At 42.9% G+C, this 23,480-nt stretch overlaps 1 protein-coding gene across 7 annotated transcripts in view; it reads left to right on the forward strand.

Annotated features, from left to right (window-relative positions):
* SPECC1L (sperm antigen with calponin homology and coiled-coil domains 1 like) overlaps nucleotides 1-23,480 on the forward strand; it is a 120,648-nt gene that overhangs the window by 21,480 nt on the left and 75,688 nt on the right. For 4 of the 7 annotated variants that reach the window (XM_068562600.1, XM_068562594.1, XM_068562598.1 and 1 more), the window contains 3 exons: nucleotides 5,989-6,178; nucleotides 16,408-16,561; nucleotides 20,840-22,470. In XM_068562600.1, the coding sequence (XP_068418701.1) occupies nucleotides 6,026-6,178; nucleotides 16,408-16,561; nucleotides 20,840-22,470 (1,938 nt within the window). In that variant the 5' untranslated portion in view covers nucleotides 5,989-6,025. Of the gene's footprint in view, nucleotides 1-4,898; nucleotides 5,082-5,988; nucleotides 6,179-16,407; nucleotides 16,562-20,839; nucleotides 22,471-23,480 lie in introns of all 7 variants that reach the window. The other 3 variants (XM_068562595.1, XM_068562596.1, XM_068562599.1) reach the window with 2 other exon arrangements.

Here is a 23,480-nt window from a genome sequence, read left to right on the forward strand (position 1 = left end):
TCAAAGGCTTGACCTTAAGCTGAATTTGACCAAATGATAATTTTAACAGATAGGTGTAAACTTTTTCAGAATATAAATTACACAGCTACGAAACGGAGAAAAGTGGAGTATTTACTGTTCAGTTTCTTCAACATTTCTGTGTGTTTGAAATTTTCATAATAAAATGTTATCGGAAAAAAAGAGAAAAGCAGCTTAGCAGCAGTTTGTGTGAAAGAGGCTTTGTAGTATTAGGTAACCATGAACTCAGGAGGAGCCTCTGGTAGCTCCTGGCCAAACAGGGTTTTTTCTTAGATGAAGTTGAGAAGTTCAGTGTCTAGATGGAGAAAGTAATAGTCGGCTGGACTCTGCTTGCAGACCAGGTCCTCCTCCTGTCTGTGCCAATGGCACAGGTGTGCGAAGTCTGGAGTAGGGGCTGGAGACTCTCAGACCGACGTGGGGGAAGGGCAGACTTATCAAAGCACTGTGCTGGTCCTCAGATCCTGGGAGAGCTGTGGGCTGAGGGTACTTTTGTTTTGAGTGTGGCACTCAGATTCAGGTCAGAGGAAAGGAGTTACAGGGAAGGAGATGCCCTTCTGGCCCCTCTCCCCGAGCCCCCATATGGTGTCCTTCAGTCCATCCTCTGCAGCACCAGGTTTCTCTTTAGGAAGGACACATCCAATCAGGGCGGCACTGCCTTCAGCCCTCAGTGCTGTGTGTCAGACCGAAGCCCTTCCCCGCTGGTCGTCACTGTGACGTTTCTCTGTTTGAGCAGGCCCAGGTCTTCAGGGGCCCCGTGCTTTCTTACACCTCTGACCTGTACCTCCCTTCCTGTTCTGCAAGGGCAGAACCAGGGACGATGTCCCCCTGCTCCCACCATTCCTTGTACATGTATGTCCCTCATGTTTGCAGTAGATTCATCAAGGATGGAGACCTGTTCACTTATGCACCTCATTCTTCCCCTAGACTGTGAGCCCCTGGAAAGTAGGTATTTTTGTCTTAATCAGCTTAGGATGTCCATCTATTTATTTATCCTTGTTTCACTAGCTTCCCAGAGAATTGGCGTTTGGCTCGTCTTGGCACAAAATAAGTGTTCAGTAACTGTTAAGCAAGTAATGACTTGCTTCCTAACTTAGTAGTCAGTATGCTCCATTTTTTGTCAGTGGTGCTGCATGTGGGGTTTCCTATAAGGGACCTCCAAGATATTTTCCATTTTTAAGAGTCTGTGGTTTGATTTTTAGATAGTATTTTACCTGCCATATGTGGAAGGTAAGAGATGGCCCTTTGTTTTCCTTATGTGATCTCCTTATACATGTAAAGGAAACTCAAGCTTCCTGTGTGGCTGCGGCTGTGTAATTAGCTTTAGGCAGGGCTCCTAGAGCTGTAAATCCTGTACTGGGACATCCTGGTAAGAGGTCCAGCCACCCAGATTGCAGCCTTCTCACTGAATGCAAGCTTATTTGTGTAAGTGAGAGCAGTGTGTCTCTGCCCTTGCCTAACAATTATTTTAAATAAAAAAGTAGCAGCTCTCTATAAATGAATATGATTATAGCTAAGGTTATTACTTTTACAGCTGTAACATAATACATACTGATTTAGACCTGGTAATAAGTTTTCTAAAATCTATCCAAAAGGTAGATTTTATATTAAATAACATGGTAATTAGCACCTTCAAAATGAAAAATATTGGTCAGGAGTACCAGCACTGACCGATAGGACAAGTAGGTAAGTCTAGAAGGGGCAGATTGAGCAGTATAATTTTAGTGTTGTTACATTTTGTTCATCTCTTGTGAAATCTTCATTGAGATAAAAATTGCCGGTTTCTGAGGAAGTGCTTGTGTATGGTTGCATTGGAGGCCATATGGATTGGCGGGCAGGGTGTGGGGTTTGGATTGAGACTACTGTCACTAAAGAATGGTTGACCCAGGGAGAGTTACATCATCAGCGCCCACCTGTGGAGATTCAGGGACCTGTGCTGGGTGTGGCGCAGCTGGGGCATGATGCCTGTCTGTGGGAGGGGCTCGCAGCCTTCAGTGTCTTTCCCTATTTGGGGAGCAGTGCATATATTTCAATGTTTTTGGTTTCAGAAATATTTAATATCTTAAGAAATATTATTTGAGAAATACATGTGACACACTCCTTGGATTATTGTTATTTGAGATTATTCTTAGCGTATGTAGAGAGACAGCATCCATCCTGTTTTTGTGAGGAGAGCTACTTTTTATTCCCCCCCACACCTTGATTTCACTGGACTAGAGGTGGTGGTGGGTGCCTATGTGACACCCTCGTGCAGGCCGGGGAGGTGTAGTGGTAACTTCCATCGCACTCCTTTCGAAGCTTTTAGACCCTGGAAGTGCTGCATGCTGTGTTGTCCTCTCCCTCCACTCCGCATCTCTCCCAGGCCTGGGGCTCCAGGGAGGGTCTGGGCCAACAATTCCTGCTCCTTAACCTGGTGCGGGGGGCCAAGGTCTCTGGTGAATTACCACCTGTTTTGGAGGATCCTTGTCCTTAATAGGGGTCATTTTAGAAAATTGTGGAAGCTTTTTTGACTGTCTCAATGGTTGGTAGAGACTGTTGATATTTAATAAGTAGGGGCCCTGGAATTCTAGACTCAATGAAGTGACAGTTCTGCAGAATGAAAACTTATCCTGAGATCTGCAAAACTTTGGAATATCTTTCTGAATAATTTATGTGGATAAAAAAAAACCTGTTTATGACTGAGCCTAGAATCTTATTCCATCTTACACCTAGAAAGCATTTTTTTAACATACTTTTTGGTATATATGGAATTTTCCAGGGTTGCAGTTACTGTAGACACTGAGGAGAAATTGTTTTGTTCTCAGCTATGAAGTATATTAGGGTTCTCCAGAGAGATGGAACCAATAGGACGGAACCAACCTTATTATAAGGAGTTGGCTCACATGCATATGGGGGCTGAGGAGTCCCAAGATCTGCAGTTGGTAGACTGGGGCCCCAGGAGAGCCACTAGCCTAAGTTCCAGTCTGAGAGTTGGAGTCCAAAGCCAGGAAAAGACTGACATCCCAACTCAAGAAGTCAGTCAGGAAGAGTCCCCTCGGACTCCAGCCTTTTTGTTCTATTCAGGTCTTCGATTAGTTGGATGAGGCCCGCCCACATTAGGGAGAACACCTGCTTCACCCAGCGTATGAATTCAATCATTAATCTCAATCAGAAACACCCTCACACCCAGAATACTGTTTGACAAAATGTGTGGGCGCCCTGCGGCTCAGTCAGGTTGACATAAGATGAGCCGTCACACCAAGCGTGGTTCCCCCTTTTAGAAAATCACATTCTGGAGAGCGTGCATGGACATGGCATGTATCTGAGTTGCCAGGACCTCGTGCCCAAGTCAACACTGTAACTGTCAGATTCACAGTGATTCAACTTAGAGCTGTGCATTTCTGACTGTTTTATTCCTAGTATAGTCTGGCTTGAACAGTTACGTGTCAAAATTCGTATTTATTTTATTTTATTATTTTTTATAAATTTATTTATTTATTTATTTTTGGCTGCATTGGGTCTTCGTTGCTGCACGCAGGCTTTCTCTAGTTGTGGTGAGTGGGGGCTACTCTTTGTTGCGTTGCGTGGGCTCCTCATTGCAGTGGCTTCTCTTGTTGCAGAGCATGGGCTCTAGGCGTGTGGGCTTTGGTAGTTGTGGTCCACAGGCTCAGTAGTTGTGGCTCGCGGGCTCTAGAGCGTAGGCTCAGTAGTTGTGGCTCATGGGCTTAGTTGCTCCGTGGCATGTGGGATCTTCCTGGACCAGGGCTTGAGTTTCCCCTGCATTGGCAGACGGATTCTTAACCACTGAGCCACCAGGGAAGCCCAGCAGGCGGATTCTTAACCACTGTGCCACCAGGGAAGTCCTAGTAACTCTGTGTTTAACCACTTGAGGAACTGCCAGACTATCTTCCAAAGTGGCTGCACCATTTTGCATTTGTGCCAGCAGTGCTTGAGGGTTCCAATTACTCCACGTCCTCTCTAACATTTGTTACCATCTATCTTTTTGATTATAGCCACCCTAGTGGGAGGGAAGTTGTAGTTCATTAGGTTTTAACTCTGGGACAGAGACAGCAGCAGGAAAGGGACAGTCTATTACGTTGTCCAGTATGGTGTCTACCATGTAACTTTAAATTTAAAAAAACTAAAATAAAATTTAAATTTTAGTTCCTCAGTCACACTAGCCACATTTCAAGTGCTCAGTAGCCACAAGTGGCTAGTGGCTACTGTATTTCGGATAGCACAGATGGATATAAAACATTTTCATAGTTGCAGTAAGTTCTGTTGGATTGTGCTGGTCTAGAAAAAGTTAATTTGACAGCAGCTGGAGGAGTAGGCAGAGAATGGGAGAGGGTCTGAGTGGTGTAGGAAGGAGTGCAGGCGTGGAATTTGGAGCAGAGAAGAAAGAAACTTTGGGGAGCCATTTACAAGATATGAGACTTAGAAAAAAGATAAATACAAAGGGAAAGTGAGACGTTGAAGGAAAGATTCTTAGGAACTTGATTTTTCTACAAAATCAACTTAGTGATGGGTCCAATCTAATTCCTTAATTTTACAGGTAGAAAAGCACAAAGTTGCCGGTTGGCAGGGATCAGCATAACTGTGGTGCACGTGTTGTGGGAAGCCGCTCCTGTCTGTCTTGGTCATTTTCAGTGTCCTCTGGGAACCTATAAGGAGCAGCTTGGTGGAGCTAAACTAGAGGGAGTGCCAACTCTGGGCTGAGTGCTCCAATGGGAAGGGAAGTAGAAAGCAGAAGGCTTCAGGGCAAGCAGACGGGTGATTTGATTGTCACCAAGTACAGCATTTTCTGGAAGGAAGAACCAGGAAGTTGGGAGAAGTCTGGAGAGGAGACTGAGGTCTCGCTGTGTTTTGCTTGGTGTCAATAACAGTGTTCTTTTTGCTCCGAGGTCTTATCACGGTGAGGGTGGAGCGGAGCCCCCTATGCCCTGTCTCACTGTTCTGCCACCAAACCAGTTGGTACAGTTTGTGTTACGTCAGGCAAGATAAATCTGGAGCGTTCAAGCACAGTCTAGGTGAAGTGTTCATTGAAGCTATTGGAATGAGCCTTTTCTTTTCCAAAAGGCTATTCTGTAAGTTTCTCTTTATTTTTATTAGTGTGTAGAAATCTTCCTAAAATAGACCAACTTCTTTTTTGTGCTCAGTGTAGTTTCTCAGCGTCATCGTACATAAACTTCCTTACGTTCACAGTAGGCTTTCATTTTCTTTAGTCGTATTATTTACTTTACCCAGACCAGGCCAATGTGTCTTTCCAAACATGATACTACTGTAGAGACTGCTTTTCTAGCTCAGCTAATAGAGGTATGTTGAAGGGTTTTTCTGGCCGTAGTTCTGTGTGTGGCCAGTGTTATTCCAGGTCCTCTAAGCTTGAAATCGAGTCTGTTCCACTTAGGCAAAAGGTTTGCTGTCGTGGTTTTAAGGGTGTAAAAGAGTGCCCTTACTTTCTGAACCAAATATTGAGGCTTATGTTCTTATAAGACATTTTGATGCTTCCTCTTGATAAAAGAGATATACTGGGAAATATATTTAGATCCTGAATGTTGGAGTTTCTGGGCTGTTTTGCTGGTTTATGTGGAAATATCACAACAAATATTTGAAATTAGGACTGTGCTGGATAATTTGGAAAGTGTGATCACCTTAGAGACCTGCAAAGTGGCTCATTCTCAAGTGCCAGGATGATTATTGCTTCACTAAATGTACTGTGTGTTAGCCAGTTCCGTTAGAGATGTAGGATATTCTTTTTACTGAGAGAACTAGAATGCACAAAATAATTTCAAGTTAGTAGTGTTCAAGAAGGAAGCCTTGAAAACAGGGTGCATTCTGATTAATAAGTCTAAGAATTTTTCATCCTTTATTTTCTGTAGCGACATCCAACTTTCAAACATTTTTATTTAGTTCATGGTAAGATCCTTCAAAGACAAATTTTTAAAGAGCTTTCTTACAGTTTTGTTCTCGGTATAATGCCATTTCTCTCCACAGATTTGCTTGTAAATGCATCACGAAGAGGCAGCCCAGAATGAAGAAAACAAGCAGGAGTGTTGGCTCAGTGCCTAAGGTGTCTGGGATAAGCAAAGTGCAAACAGCAGACAAAACGAAACCCGAAAACAGCTCTTCAGCATCTGCAGGAGGCAAACTCGTAAAGCCTGGAACAGCAGCTTCGTTGTCAAAGGTATTTACGTGGTTTTGATTAAATATGTGACGAATTGTAGGAGGAGTGAGTCTTCATATGATGTTTGATTTATCACATAAACTTTATTTAGGATTCACCCTCTTCAAAGAGAGTTCATGCTGTGGTGGACTTAATTGGTGTTTCGTCGGTCTTTACGAACGAAACCAAGTACCAGGCTTACTTGTGAGCAAATCGCTGTGCCGGTGTGGGAGAGCCTGCCTTCAAGGAGCTTGTGGAGGAAAGGATGGAGGCGAGTCACTTGCACGAACAACTAAAATACAAGTGAAAAAAAAGTCAGATGCCCTGGGAGAGCAGGAGAGTAGCGTAAACAGTTTCAAGTAGGAAAATATTGTTTCTGCCCGAGAAGGCTTAATGAAAAGAGCGTGTGCATGAGGTCTTAAAGGACGGCCAGTATGACATTCCTGAAACCCCTGAACAGGGGTTTTTATTCCCACCCACCCCCCTACACTGTTACCATAAACTGTTACTTGTTTTTTGACAACTGATCCAGTATTAATCCCAGGCAAAATTGGGTGATATTAATTTAGTCAGAGCATAACTAGTTTTCTTGTTACATTCCTTTCTTTAGAGGCTAGTTTAGTTCTTGTTAGTAAAAGGTAGTGGTACGTTAGATCCCGGGCTTCGGGAGCAGACAGGCCCAGGCTGGGCATGTGCATCCTAGGGCTGCGGTCAGGATGGAAGTGAGGGTGTAGGAAAGAGGATGGCGCAGGGCCTGGCTCACAGCAAGGGCTTTGTAAGGGACTGGCAGTAGGGTTTTTCCTGGTTAGCTCTGGAAACTTCCTGCAGCTCAGGATTGATTCCTGACAGTAGCAGGCTTCCCATGGGTGTTCTCAGTGTCTGTGTTGAGATGACTCTGGGCCATTTTTCTGCTGGTCAAGTCTTAGGTTCACTGGACAGAGATGCACATGGTCTTTTTCCAGTCTTTCTCAGTCCAGAATTCATTTATTTGTTCTTTGCTTGCTTGTTTTGAGGTTTGGTGTTTTGGGGTAGAAACTTTGACTCCATGGAGAAAACCTGGAGAGAGTTTTTGCTTGTCTGATAGGGAGGAACGAAGAAATACCTGAAACGCAATCTGTTCAGAAGCCTTTTGTCCAGGAAAGGCTTTACAGATGTGACTTAATTATTTTAAGAAGCACCTCACAGGAGCAGCTGATGAGGGACTTCCTTATATGTGTTGAAAGACCTAGCAGGAAATGCTGGTTTTTCTATTCCAGGGTTGTCGAAACTGAATGCATACTTACTCTGTGGGCTTGGAGATGCCACCAGATTTTCTCCTTGCTACATCCCTGATGAGCAGCTGGGTGTCATCCTGCGGCCTGGAGGGTGATACCAGGAGTAGACCTTTGCCCTACTTCCGTTAGTCTGAATCAGCACGCTGAGCAATTTCCTTGGTGGCAGTGCTGCCTCTCTCTCGTGTAAGAAAGCTGGTATTTTCTGCCCCAGCTGTTCACTCAGTTGCTCGCCTGTTTTCAGAGTGGAGCGCCTGTGTGCCTGGGTGACCCGTGACTTATGGGGCTGGAGGAGCAGGCTGAAGCATTGGTACGGGGTGTGCACTACTGCCTGCCTTGTTGCCTCCTCCTCGCTGGCAGGCAGTGTCTCTGAGGTTCACTCCGGAGTGTGCCCTGAGCAGCATGTCCGGTCTTCCAAAGCATGTATCCTGAGTCGATGGCAGCCTAGTCTTGAGCAGTGAGTACTTCTTCATTGTAAGGCAGAACCGTATCCCTGCTCTGTGCCAGCTGTCCATGGCTTTGCTGAGTTGGCTGATTTAAGTAGTTCTGTGTGTGTGCGTGTGTGTGTGTGTGTGTGTGTGTGTGTGGAGTGGGGAGGGTCATAGAAGAGGTGAAACTATTTGGGAACACTTTACCTCAACTGGAGCAAGTGCTTTTACTTAAAAAAGGAGGGGGAAAAAGTCATTGAATAGAAATTAGAGTAAGAAGATAAGGAAAGAAGAAAATAGTGAAAATGGTAGAAAAATTGGAAAAAGCGAAAGGACGTAGGGAACCCACAAACTTGTTATTTTATTTTTCTAAGTTTCCATATTTCACTGTGCTTCTCTAGCATATGGTCACATCCCACAACTTGAATTCTGTAACTGATGGAGCCTTGATGATTACCAGAAAAATGAAGCATTTGGCTTTTAATCATTGAGACACCGTGTCCACATATCCACTCTCGTGGACACCCACGTGGTGTCTGTCACTGCGCAGGATTTACATAACACCAACACTTTTCTTACACTTGGCAGGGTACAGGGATATGTGTTTCTTTTTTTGGCTGCAACCAAGGATTGAACCCAGCCCTGGCATTGAAAGCGCCGAGTCCTAACCACTGGACCTCCAGGGAATCCCCAAGGATATGTGTTTCTTTACCTCTCATTTCAAATGTTGTTTGCAGCTAGGTCTAGTGAGATGTAGGGAAGGACCTTTTTGAGTCTGAATGGAGCTTCTGTAAACATGAAAAGAAGCACTACGGCTGTTCCCAGCATGTTTGGAGGAAATTGGTCCCATTTCTGTGAGTAGCTGTAACATCTGGCTTGGGCCTTTGTGTGGGTCATTCTTCTTTGTCACAGCCAGCAGAGAGGGTTATTTCCAGGTAGAGGTGGTCTCCTACATGCCTGCACTTTCCGGCTGTCCACACTTAATCCTTTAGAAGTAGTACACTTTTTCATTGTCCTGGGGATACTTTTTTCTAAAACTTGATAGATGAGAGTTAATAAGTTAGGGTTTATCTAAATAATTGATGATTCTCAATGGTGATTTGTGATCATACCTTTTCAGTGTAAAAATTAGTTCACAGTTTGACTGAGTAATCCATCTCTGAAACATGGAAGGTAGAAATTTTAAACTAATCTTAAATTATGAGGTGGAGATGCAGACTATGAAACTTGGACTTTACCTGGAGAAGCATGTATTCTTTGGTTGTATTATTTCATTATTTGTATCTGTATGTTTTTACCAAATGATTTGTGTTTTCCACCTGTTATTAAAAAGTAGGCTAAAAATCTATTCCTTCATCAATTTCGTTTTTTGGACTGTTGCTGATGGGGGATGTTTACATGTGGGAATGCACATGTATTTATAGAACTGTGTAACAAAAATTAAAACAGAAAAAAGTATCAGAGCCTTCGTGTAAAAGGCAAGTTGGAAAGTGCAGAGTTGTTTCTTGTTTTGTTTTTACTTTTCTGATAAAGTAGAACATACACCCAGAGAAGTTCACAAAGCATCTGTGTTGGGCTTAGTGAGGGGTGAATGTACCCTGGGCCACCAGCCAGGTCAGGAAGCAGAGCCTGCCTGCACCTCAGTGGCCTCCCCCCCGACCCCTCTGAGCCCCCTTCATCACTGCCCTTTCCTTCCTCTCCGGAAGTAACTACCACCCTAACTTCTAGCCCCCAAGATTCATTTTGCCAGTTTGGGATCTTTATAAAGATGTTTTGGACATGAAGTTCTTTTTATGTGTGTCTGGTTTCCTTAACTCTGTTTAGGTCATGATATTCATCTCTGTTGTTGCCTATAGCAGCAGCTCCTCCCTTTTTTTTTTTTAATTGAAGTATAATTGATTTACAATATTGCGTTAGTTTCAGGTGTACAACAAAGTGATTCATCTATATTATATATTTTTTTAGATTATTTTCCATTATAGGTCTTACAAAATATTGATTATAGTTCCCTGTGCTGTAGTAAATCCTTGTTGCTTATTTTATGTATAGTAGTATGTATCTGTTAATCCCGTACTCCTGATTTATCCACCCCCCTGCCACCTTCCCCTTTGGTAACCATAAGTTTGTTTTCTATGTCTGTGAGTCTGTCTGTTTTGTACATACATTCATGTGTAAGCAGCTCCTCCTTGCTGATTACAACCGTGGAATGTCCACAAGCCATAGACCTCTTCTGCCCTTGATGGACATCTATCTGGAGTTTCCTTTGGGGCTATTAGTCATAGTACTGTTATGAACATCCTACACACGTCTTTTATATGCAGGTACACCCATTTCTGTTGACTCCATAAGCAGGAGTGAAATTGCTGGGTTGTAGGGTGCATGGCGTTCACCTTTCATAGGTAGATAACCAGTCATTTCCCAAAGGGGTTACTCTGGGATGCCCCACATCCTCACCTGCACTTACATTACTCTTTTCATTGTAAACATTCATAGAGGCATTATAAAGTGGCTTTAATTTGCATTTGCGTTGTTATCAATGAAATTAAGCAGCTTTTCATGTCTTATTTTTAAGTGTTTAGTGGACATTTAGATATTCTCTTATGTGAAGTGCCTGTTCAAATCACTTGCCTATATTTTTACTGTGGTGTCTTTTTTTCCTCAACTTTTGTGTGTGTGTGTGTGTATGTATGGTAAAACACACATAACATTTATCATCTTAACCATTGTTAAGTGTACAGTTTTGTGGCATTAAGTACATTCACACTGCTGAGTAACTGTCACCACCGTCCATCTTCAAAACTTTTTCATTTTCCCAGACTGAGACTCTGTCCCCATTGAACACTAACTCCCCATCTCCTCCTCCCAGTCCCTGGCAACCACCATTCCACTCTCTGTCTCTGTGAGTCTGACTACTCTGAGTACTTCATGTGGGTAGAATTACACAGTATTTGTCTTTTTGTGACTGGCCTATTTACCGTAGCAAAATGTCTTCAGAGTCATCTACGTTGTAGCATATTGCAGAATTTCCTTCCTTTTTAAGGCTGAATAATACTCCACTGTATGTATAGATCACACTTTGTTTATCCATGCTTCCATCAGCAGATACTTGGGTTGCTTCTACCTTTTGGCTATTGTGAATAATAGCTGTGAACATGGGTGTGCAAATATCTCTTAGAGACCCTGCTTTCAATTCTTTTGGGTATATACCCAGAAGTGGAATTGTGGGGTTGTATGGTAGTTTGATTTTTAATTTTTGAAGACCAACCATACTGTTTTCCACAGCACCTGCACCATTTTATATTCCCACCAGCAGTGCACAAGGGTTCCCCTTTTGCTAATCCTTGCAAGCACTTGTTTTTTCTGTTTTTTGATAGTAGCCGTCCTAGTGGCTGAGGTGGTGCAGTGTGTTTCTTTGTACTGATTTATCGTTCTTTACCTATTCTAGACGTGAACACTTTGTCATTTATATGCGTTGTACATATATTCTCTTACTCTGTGCCTTCTCTTTCTGCTTCTTTCTGTTTTAATTAATTAATTAATTAATTATTTGGCTGCGTTGGGTCTTCGTTGCTGTGCACAGGCATTCTCTAGTTGCAGTGAGTGGGGGCTACTCTTCATTGTGGTGCGCGGGCTTCTCATTGCGGTGGCTTCTCTTGTTGTAGAGCTCGGGGTGTAGGCGCGTGGGCTTCAGTAGTTGTGGCACACGGGCTCAGTAGTTGTGGCTCACGGACTCTTAGAGCACAGGGTCAGTAGTTGTGGAACATGGGCTTAGTTGCTCCATGGCATGTGGGATCGTCCCGGACCAGGGCTCAAACCTGTGTCCCCTCCATTGGCAGGCGGATTCTCAACCACTGAGCCACCAGGGAAGCCCCCAGAAATACATAATTTTTTTCTTGATCTGTTTAAGTGTAAATTGTAGAGCTAATGCCCCTTTACTGCTGAATATTTCAGTGTGTATTTCCTAAAAAAACAAGACCATTCTCTTATAACCATAGTACAATGATAACATCTGGAAATGAACATTGATAAAATGCTAGTATCTGATCTGTAGACTTTAGTTAAATTTCACCAATTGTGCTAATGTCCACTTTAGCAAAAAAAGAAGAAAAATTTTTTTCTGGTCCAGGATTCAGTCCAGGGTCGTGAATTGCATATAGCTGTTCTTCATTCTCCTTAAATTTGGAATAGTTCCTCAGTCTTTGTCTTTTAGGACCTTGACATTTACTAAAGCATGTAGCCCCGTTTGTTTGGCTGACTGTCCTCCACATTTGGGTTTGTCAGTGTTTCCGTAGGCTGGGGCTGCAGGGTCCTGCAGGAGTCCCACAGAAGCTGGGCGTCCTAGGTGCAGCATTTCCAGAGGCACGTGGTGTGTGGTGTCAGTGTTCCTGGTGATGATAACTTGGTGAAGGTGGTGTCTGCTAGGTTCCTCCACTATCAGGTTACTATGTTGCCTTTTGTAAAAATAAGTATCTTGTCGAAAATACTTCGACACTGTAAATATCCTCTCTCTCATCAAACTTTCACGTTAGTTTTAGCAATTTTTAGTAATTCTTTCCAGAATCAATTATTACTATGATTATTACTATGATTTTTGCCAAGTGGTAATTTTATAATTCCATCATTCTTTCTACATTTATTAGTCAGCATTCTACTATAAGGAAGAGTTTTTACTTTTCTCCCATTTGTGTATTCATTTATATTAGTGTGGATTCATGGGTTCTTCTTCAGTGGGGCTGTAAACTGTTAGCATCATTTATTTTGATGCTCAGATTGTCCCCAGTTTGGCCGGTGGGAGGCCCTTCAAGCTGGCTCTCGTGTCCTTCTGACACGTTCCTCGTATTCTCTGAGCAATTTCTTAATTTCTGGCACAGTAAATATCCTGCTTTTCCAGCCCCAGCCGTAGAATCAGCCTTGTCTTCAAGGAGGCCTTGATCTTTTCAGTGGGGACTAGAATTTAAACCATCTGGAAGCTAGGTGTGCTCATGGCTTTTGCACATATTGTTTCTAAGCCCTTTTAGCAGACAGAGGTAGGAGCACGCACACATGTGTACATGCATATCTGTACCAATTTCTGTATCTGCTTCTCTCCATACACATTAAAACCTCAGAGTTCACACTGATACTTCCAATTCCAGTTACTACACAAAGTTGCTAGTAGCCTTTGCACTTTCCATAATTGTAATCCCTTCCTCTGACAGTGGCATTGGTTATCTATAATAGATTTGTTTATTTTCTCATTCCTAGAATATACAGAAAATACAGATTTGCTTACTGTTACCACTGCAAAAAACAATTCTACCAGCTGGAATTCAGAATTTATACTTTTTTGTATTTAGCTTGAGAGTTTGAGGGTTTATGGTCAAAATAGTGTGTTCAAAAGATACTTGATTGCCCCCATCCCAACCCCACGTGGTTGTATGATTCATTTGAAATGGAGTTGTGTCCATTTGTTCCCATCGTGTTCCACTTTAGGGTCCCCCCACCCTTGTTTGTTTAATTACTCATTGTGAACACGTGAAGCACTCCCGTGGTTCCACGCGTCACAGCTGTATGAGATGTGGTCAGAGAAGTGCCCCCCCCCATCCTCCTTACTCTGTCTCCACCCACTGCTTAGAGGTAAGCAGTCTAATTTAGTTTTTCTATGTTTCTTTTTGCATAAATGAGCAGATGTTTATTTTGTATTTCTGCTTTCTTACACAAAAGTTGACATAATTAGATATACTTTTGCACTTGGCTTTTTTTCACTTAATGTATTCTAGAAATCTCTTCACACCACTTTTTAGCAGTCTTTCTCATTCTGTTTAACATTTCATTGTATGGATGTATATAGTTTATTCAGCTACTAACCTATGTACAGGCGTTTAAGGTGTTTCCAGTATTTTGCAACTAAAAACAATGCTGCAATGAGTAACTTTATGCAAATGTATTTTTGTCTTATTGGAAGTGTGTCTTCAGGTTTAAATTCCTAGAAGTGGGATTGCTGGGCAGGAGGTAAAGGCGTATGTAGCTTTGTTAGATGTCACCAGACTCCTTCCGTAAGGCTCTGTCAATCAAGCTGCATTCTCGCCAACAACTTATGAGAGTGCCTGTTTCCTCACATCCTTCCCAAAGGAGTGTGTCATACTTTTTCCTTTTGTGCCAGTCTGAGGTGAGAAGTGGTATCTCAATGTTGTTTACTTTGTATTTCTAATATGAGTTAGACTGACTAATCACCTTCTTTCGTACATTTGTGTGAGTTGATTGTATGTGATTGTTCATTTTGCCCACTATTCTTTGTGTTTTTTGGTCTCTTTCCCCTTAATTTTTAAGAGTTCTTTGTGTATTAGGGATATTAGCCCTTTATCTGTGAGATATTGCAAGTATACTTACCCAGTTTCTCATGTGTGGATTTTATTTTTAAACTTTGCTTATTTTCTTTTGGCCATGCAAAAATTTAAATTTTTTCTTAAGATTTTTATGTAGTCAAATTTTTCAATTTTTTGTTTTATCATTCAGGATTTTGAATGATAGAAAACCTTGGAATTTATTTTTGATACGGTGTGAAATAGGGCTCATTCATCTTTTTTCCTTTGTGAATAGACAGTTGACCTAGCACCATTTATTGAAAACTCCATTTTTTCTGTACTGCTTCTTTGGTCATAAATCAAGTGCCTATATATACAGTTTGGTTAATTCATGTGACAATATTGTGTTATTCTAGTTACTGTGATAATTGCATAGATTTTGATTTGGTGCTCTGATGTATGTTTAACTTTGGCATTACCCAAAGGCAAATTATAAACAGAGAACTGTGACAATTCAGCCACTTTTTACAGGAGTATGTAGGGTGGTCTTCAGATGTAATTATTATGGAAGGAAAGAATATTTAACTTATGGAAGAAGGAAAATTAGTTCAAAGATAATTTTAACTTTTATTAACAATATAAAAAATGATTAGAAAATGTAAGAGTATGCTAAGTTTATTTACTGATTAGTAGACGAGGTACAAATTGACAGGGAGGGGGTGTAACTTGATTTACAATTTATTTTTGCATCATACTTGATAACCAGTTTTATTAAGAGAAACTAGTCTTAAAGAATATGAACAATCCTTAATGATTAATGCAATATCCCCCTTCCTTATTATGTGATCTAGATTTTTCATAATGTGACAACCCTAAATTACCAAAGCTTAATTCTGACAGTTCATTTAAAACACTAATCTTCCTTCTGCCTTTTTTTTAGTAAGACAGATTGACCTACCTAATGGTACTACTCCATATACAGTCACTGACATTTAGAGCTGGGAGAGGCTTCAGATTTAGAGATGAGTTGTTTTTGAACCATTTTAATTTGTAGAAATGAATTCATTGTGATTATCCGAGGGTGGTTATCTCAATGGGAAACAACATAAGTTGGCTTGTTAACTTGTGCCTTCACCTTAGTGGGCAAAACTTTTGGTTCTTTTATTTAAAAGCAGGGGTTTTTTTTTTTTCCCCCACAGACCTTTAACTCCTCTTTGTTCTCTCTCATTTCTAGGAGAAGTAAAATCAGATTTCTTCACTGTTTTTCTTAAGTAACAATTTTATACCCAATCCAGTTCTCCAGAGTGCTTGTTTTCTTTTTAAAAAGCTCACATTTTTTTCAATCATCTTCATAAAACATAAATAAATATTACAAATGGTCTTTCTCGAGTAGTATGATCATTTAACCCTTACTCTAACCATAAAATCTCTAGTTTTTTATTTGTATATTACTTAGGCTTAAAAAAAACAACAACCCTCCTTTCAATTTTGGCTTAAATTAGACTACAAAAAAAAAAAATAGAGGTAAGAAAAACAGATTTCAGAATAACTTCTTTTAGACATTGGCTCCATCGTTTCATCACTTCAGAGCAGTGAAGATTCCTCCTGACCCTCAGTACTGCTTCTCTCTAGAAACTGCAAGGTGGCATTTCCTGTGGCCTTACAGACCTTTCCTGAGATAGCACATGTGATGTCGCTATCCTAGAGTCACATCCTAGATGAGCGGTAGCAAGGAGGATGTCTGCACTTTCTCCCCCCTCTCACTGAATCTGGCACGTGGGGGCACACCGGGCTTCCATAACACCTCTGAGTACATTATGATTTTCATATTTTAAAAAGAAGTGTATGTGTGGGACTTCCCTGGAGGTCCAGTGGTTAAGACTCCGTTCTTCCAATGCAGGGGGCGCAGGTTTGATCCCTGGGTGGGGAACTAAGATGCTGCATTGCTGTGCGCGGTGCGGCCAAAATAAATAACTAAATAACTAAATAAAATAAAATTAAAAATGGCTTTATGAAAGAAAAAAAGAGGTATATACTAGGGTGAAGATTTAATAAAATTAATTAAAAAAAGAAGTATGTGATCATTTATGAAGCAGTGAAGAAGTTCTGTTTCTGTAGCACAGAGTGATGTGCTGCTTGGTAACTGTCAGAAAGTCCTTGTAGAGTTCTTGAACTCAGCGTAAAAGTCAAGGGCTTTGTTTAGTGTCAAAATGTTATTTAATCTTGCTTCATCTAATCAATTTGTTTTTATCTTCTGTTGCTTCTAGACCAAGAGCAGTGATGACCTTTTAGCTGGGATGGCTGGAGGGGTGACTGTGACTAATGGTGTCAAAGGGAAGAAAAGCACCTGCCCTGCCGCAGCACCGTCAGCATCCGCCCCTGCCATGAGCACCATGGAGAACAGACCCAAGAGTAGCACAGGTATGCGCGCACTCGGTGTGAGGGTTACACTGCCTTTGTGTTTGAGTAGGTGAGTGCAGTGGTATTTAGGGAATTCCATCTAATCGTAGAAAATTTCAAACATGCACAAAAGTATCTGGTATTTCATCTCTGTGTACTCATCACCCTTATCACCTGATGGCCACTCTTAGCTCCCTGACACCCACCTTCCCCCTCATATTATTTTGAAGCAAATTCCAGATGTCATCCACAAATATTTAATTATCTTTGAAAGACAAGGATTCTTTTAAAAATATATTCATAATACCATTATCAGTCCTTAAAATAATTAATAATCATTTCACAAATCATAAATTATCCAGTAAGTATTTAAATTTCTAACTGTCTTATAAATATTACATACATATATTTACTTACTTGTTTGGATCAGGATTTACCAGGATTCACTTAAGGTCCATATATAGTAATTGGTGAAGTGTCTCTTAAATCTTCATTTTTTTAAAAAAAAAATAATGAATTAATTAATTAATTTTTGGCTGTGTTGGGTCTTCATTTCTGTGCGAGAGCTTTCTCTAGTTGTGGCGAGCGGGGGCCACTCTTCATCGCAGTGCGCGGGCCTTTCACTGTCGCGGCCTCTCTTGTTGCGGGGCACAGGCTCCAGACGCGCAGGCTCAGTAGTTGTGGCTCACGGGCCTAGTTGCTCCGCGGCATGTGGGATCTTCCCAGGCCAGGGCTCGAACCTGTGTCCCCTGCATTGGCAGGCAGATTCTCAACCACTGCGCCACCAGGGAAGCCCTAAATCTTCATTTTAAATCTATGAGTTCATCCCACTTTTTTCTTGCAATTTAATTTTTGTGGAAACTGGTTGTTTGATCTGTAGAGTTTCCCATGATCTAGATGTCCCCCCACCCTTGGGTCGTGCTGTGTGGCTTGCGGGATCTTAGTTCCCCGACCAGGGATTGAACCCAGGCCCTGGCAGTGAAAGCGCCGAGCCCTAACCACTGGACCACTATGAAACTGCCTCCCATGATCTGGATTTATTTATTTATTTTTTTAGTTTATTTATTTTTGGCTGCGTTGGGTCTTTGCTGCTGCACGCGGGCTTTCTCTAGTTGCAGTGAGGGTGGGCCATTCTTCGTTGCAGAGCACGGGCTCTAGGCGTGCGGGCTTCAGTAGTTGTGGCACACGGGCTTAGTTGCTCCGCGGCATGTGGGATCTTCCCGGACCAGGGATCGAACCAGTGTCCCCTGCATTGGCAGGCGGATTCTTAACCACTGTGCCACCAGGGAAGTCCCGTGATCTGGATTTTGATGTCACATTCCTATGATGTCCTTGATTTTATTCTTTTATTCTCTCTGTTTACTATAAATGTCATTGAATTTAGAGCCTTGATGGGACAGACTCAGGTTCCTTCCTCTTACCCCCGCCAGTTCCTTCCTAGGTAATAGTTGTCTGTCCGTCAGGAGGCCCATTGTTTCTGGTCGTGTCCCGCTCCATGTTGTTAGCAGCCTCTGATGATTGATGCCTAGATCCATTCATTCCAGTCCTACCATTCTTTCTTCCTTCACTAGCAGCGGTTTGTTTCTAGATCTCATTCTGTAGTCCAAGGAGTAATGTTATCATATTTTACTTCTTACACTTACAGAAAAAAACTTTGAAACTTCCAATAAACTTAAGGTCATATGTTTGTAATAAAGTGTATGAAAGCAAATTGGCAGAAATTATAGCAGACCTTCTTTTGCTATCGTTATTTAGGCTCTTGTCCCCTCTTGTGTGTATTGGATTTTTTCCTAGCCCAGGTTTGCCTACTGTCATCTCTCCTGCTGTGACTCTCTGTGGATTCTTCCGCCCACTCCAGGTCACGCCCCACTGTTAATTGTAATAGCAGTGCAATATGATCACCAGGAGGAAACGTGGAAGTCCTTACTTTGCTTTAGAGGCGTTATTCCATTTTATCCTCACTACAGCCCTGTGAAGTAGAGGCTATCATTAGTCTCATTTTAGAGATGGCAAGCTACACATAGAAAGCTCAAGTATCTTGCTCAGGGCCATGCATTCATTTGCTCAGTGAATGCTTAGTGGGTGCCCATTTTGTACCAGGCCTCAAAGCTGGTGATGGAGCAGAGACTGGACCTTAAGTCTTTCACCCTCAAGCCTGGGGTCGTCACCACATTTAACACTCTAGCTTGTGTGGTAAGAAGGAAATTCAATACTCTAATCCCACCAGTATCTCCTCCTGGTTCTAGCCTTTAGAATTCCCTGGGTGCACACCCATGGTTCCCTGCTGACCAATGCCTCCTGCCCTCACAAGGCTGGACTCAGTTATCACCTCCCCGGATCAGTTGCCCCATCTTTTCCCTCTTTTGGCCTCCATTTGCAGTTGTTCCTCCTAATCCTGTTACTTCTGCCTTTGAAATCTATTACAGATTTATTATCCCTTCTCTGCTCTTACGGAGATCTAGCTCTTGCTCCCCGAATGCAGACCTTCCTTTAGTTTTACTGCTCTTCCTTCTTCCTCATGTTTCACTTCGCATCCTCTAGCTTAATTTCCATCAAAGTAGTCTTTCTCTGTGTTTCTTCCCTGCTCAAGAAAATTTATTGAACGTTTGTTGCTGCAACTCACCAAGTTCTCCCTGGCATTCAGGGCCCTATGGAAACCTTCCCCTGCTGCTTCCATCGACTGTAGGACCTTACTTTTCCTTCCTGTGTATGATGCTGCTTCCACTACCTCGCCCTCGTCTGTCTTGTGGCCACCAGCATTCTCTCCCCTTCTCTACACCTGATCCCTGGCAGAATTAGTGGCTCTCTTCCCACATCATCATCCCTCGTGTAGACCTTTTACTCCCCGTTACCTGGTTAGCCTGGTGCCTGCCACATAAAGAACCAGTTGGTTCTTTAAAAATATTTATTGGTCAGGTCTAGGACTTACTTTTCAAAGTAAAAAATAGTCTAATGATTTCCTTAAGTGTTTGTGGGTATTTAAACATACTCCTGTTCTTTTTATATTAAATACATGATCATGTCAATTGTTTGCACAGGTTTAAAATTTTAGCAGTTAAGTAATGGTGTGCCTTGTGCAGCATATTTGACGAACGTGCTGTTATAACTTAGCAGTGATGCATCATCGTTTTCTAATACTTAGGGAGGCAGAGTGGCATACTGCTTAGACTGCCTGCCTGTGTGTGAATCTTGGCTCATCCGTGTATTACCTGTGGGATGTCAGCAGATTATTTAACATCTCTTTTTGGGCTTCTTCGTCTGTAAAATAGGATGATGATAATGAAGCTTGTGTAAATTAATGTGTATGAAGTGTTAATATGTGTGTGTAGTAAGTATAAGTGCATGTTGTCTATTCTAATAATTCTTGTTATTGGTACTATTTATGTGGCATTTTATGGTGTGAAAAATTTTTTGCATTTACTTTGATCATAGTTTTTGTGGTTATTGTATGTAGCTTAGGTTTTTTGTTTGTCCACAGGCTGCCTCTCACTTCTGGTCATCTGTAATCTTCCTTCACTGTCTGTTTCTGCAGTTAGGTTGCTACCTGACTGGCTATCCCTAGAGTCACCTTCATCTGGCTTGCCCTAGATACTATGTCCCTGGCCACCTGTTGAAAGCCGTGGTTTGGGATTCAAGTTCATGTGTATAGCTTTTTTTTAATGTGAAGGCTTTATTGAGATATAATTCATATTCCATAAAACTCACCCCTTTGCGGTATACAACTCAGTATATAACTTCATTTTTCATTGATAATTAAAAGATGATTGATCTTCCAGTTTGGAGGAAACAACTTTACAGTAACCAGACTCTCAGGCAGAATTAGTGTAGGTCAGAATCACTGTGTGATTATGATTATAGATCCTTAGATTATATCTCATTCGACCTGGGGCATAACTATGTGCCTTTCTTTTTTTAATTAATTAATTAATTAATTAATTTTTGGCTGCGTTGGGTCTTTGTTGCTGTGCGTACGCTTTCTCTAGTTACGGGGAGCGGGGGCTACTCTTCGTTTCGGTGCATGGGCTTCTCATTGTGGTGGCTTCTCTTGTTGCAGAGTATGGGCTCTAGGCGCACACGCTTCAGTAGTTGTGGCTCAGGGGCTCTAGCGTGCAGGCTCAGTAGTTGTGGTGCACAGGCTTAGTTGCTCTGCGGCATGTGGGATCTTCCTGGACCAGGGATCGAAGCTGTGTCCCCTGCATTGGCAGGCGGATTCTTAACCACTGCGCCACCAGGGAAGTCCCACTATGTGCCTTTCTATTGCTAAGTTTTTGCCTTATATTCTTTGTCTTAAACATGTAGGCACGAGTTCTTCAACCAAGCGGAGCACTTCCACAGGTAATAAAGAATCCAGTTCTACTAGAGAAAGATTACGTGAACGTACCCGACTAAACCAGAGCAAAAAACTACCTTCTGCAGGTCAGGGGGCTAATGACATGGCGTTGGCTAAACGTTCCCGCAGTCGCACGGCTACGGAATGCGACATTCGTATGAGCAAGTCCAAATCGGACAATCAGATCAGTGACAAAGCTGCTCTGGAAGCCAAAGTGAAGGACCTTCTCACATTGGCAAAAACGAAAGACGTGGAGATTTTACATTTGAGGAATGAACTCCGTGACATGCGTGCTCAGCTGGGCATTAACGAGGACCCTCCTGAGGGGGATGAGAAGTCCGAGAAGGAAGCCATCATTGTTCACCAGCCCACTGACGTCGAGTCCACTTTATTGCAGTTACAGGAACAGAATACTGCCATCCGCGAGGAGCTCAACCAGCTGAAAAATGAAAACAGAATGCTAAAGGACAGGTTGAACGCACTGGGCTTCTCCCTGGAGCAGAGGCTAGACCATTCTGAAAAACTGTTTGGCTATCAGTCCCTGAGCCCAGAGATCACCCCTGGTAACCAGAGCGATGGAGGGGGGACTCTGACTTCCTCAGTGGAGGGCTCTGCCCCTGGGTCAGTGGAGGATCTCCTGAGCCAGGATGAGAACACCCTCATGGACCATCAGCACAGTAACTCTATGGACAACCTGGACAGCGAGTGCAGCGAGGTGTACCAGCCCCTCACGTCCAGCGATGACGCCCTGGACGCACCATCATCCTCGGAGTCAGAAGGCATTCCGAGCATAGAGCGCTCTCGGAAGGGGAGCAGCGGGAACGCCAGCGAAGTGTCCGTCGCTTGTTTGACGGAACGGATACACCAGATGGAGGAGAACCAACACAGTACGAGTGAGGAACTTCAGGCGACTCTGCAAGAGCTCGCTGATCTACAGCAGATCACCCAGGAGCTGAACAGCGAAAACGAAAGGCTCGGAGAGGAGAAGGTGATTCTCATGGAGTCGTTATGTCAGCAAAGCGATAAGTTGGAACACTTCAGCCGACAGATCGAATATTTCCGCTCCCTTCTAGATGAGCATCACATTTCCTATGTCATTGACGAAGATGTAAAAAGTGGACGCTACATGGAACTGGAGCAGCGCTACATGGATCTAGCTGAGAACACCCGTTTTGAACGGGAGCAGCTTCTTGGCGTCCAGCAGCATTTAAGCAATACTTTGAAGATGGCTGAGCAAGACAACAAGGAAGCTCAGGAGATGATCGGGGCACTCAAGGAGCGCAACCACCACATGGAGCGAATCATTGAGTCTGAGCAGAAGGGCAAGGCCGCCTTGGCAGCCACGCTGGAGGAGTTCAAAGCCACAGTGGCCAGTGACCAGATCGAGATGAATCGCCTGAAGGCCCAGCTGGAGAACGAGAAGCAGAAAGTGGCAGAGCTGTATTCCATCCATAACTCCGGAGACAAGTCTGACATTCAGGATCTCCTGGAGAGTGTCAGGTTGGACAAAGAAAAAGCAGAGACTCTGGCCAGTAGCCTGCAGGAAGATCTGGCTCACACCCGGAATGATGCCAATCGATTGCAGGACACCATCGCAAAGGTACTGTTTAAGTAGATAGAATGTTCTGGACCAGTGTTATGTGGCTGCAGTACATGGCATGCTTACTGAGAGCCAGCAGTCCTGGTGGTGTGTCATTAGCTTTTGTTAATCAGATATTTTTTTAAGCTTCAGAATGGTTTTTTTGTATTGGGATGGAGTGAAAAGTATTCTTACAATAACGTCACTTCCACTCACTTGTACTTTGTTACTGTTTTCCTGCCTGTGAGAGGATGGGGCTGGAGTTACAACTAACTGAAGTTGTAACAGAAGTTGTCCCTGGTTCTGGGTATGCCCAGGGGAGTGTGTCATGCAGTTTTACATCCTCCTCTGTAGTGTAGTTTGGCATAAGAAAAACGGAGAGCCAGTATTCCAGTCTGTGGGACCAGCAATGTCTGCCTCTTCTTATCCTTTTGTGGTTGTAGTTTTCCAAGTAGAGTTCTGTTGTGATTTAAAAATACTTTTGGAGTGTGAAGGCTCCTATTTCTTAGAGGCCCATGGTTTGTTGCTGGTGGGGACCTTAGTGATCATTGGTCCAGCCCCCTTCTTTTACACGCAGTGTGATAGGGAGGACTCAGTCAGAACTGCAGCCCAGGGTTGCTGGCAGTCGCCAGGGCTCTGTGCCCCACGGGGTTGCTGATGTAGTGTTTATTATTATTTTTTAAAATAAATTTATTTATTTATTTTTTTGGCTGCGTTGGGTCTTTGTTGCTGTGCGCAGGCTTTCTCTTGCTGCGGCGAGCGGGGGCTGCTCTTTGTTGCAGTGCGAAGGCTTCTCCTTGGCGGTGGCTTCTCTTGTTGCGGAGCACAGGCTCTAGGCGCGCGGGCTTCAGTAGTTGTGGCACGTGGGCTCAGTAGTTGTGGCTTGCAGGCTCTAGAGCACAGGCTCAGTAGTTGTGGCTCACAGGCTCAGTTGCTCTGCGACATGTAGGATCTTCCCAGACCAGGGATCAAACCTGCGTCCCCTGCATTGGCAGGTGGATTCTTAACCACTGCACCACCAGGGAAGTCCC

This window comes from Eschrichtius robustus, chromosome 14 (assembly GCF_028021215.1).
Source record: "Eschrichtius robustus isolate mEscRob2 chromosome 14, mEscRob2.pri, whole genome shotgun sequence".
Taxonomy (NCBI): Eukaryota; Metazoa; Chordata; class Mammalia; order Artiodactyla; family Eschrichtiidae; genus Eschrichtius; species Eschrichtius robustus.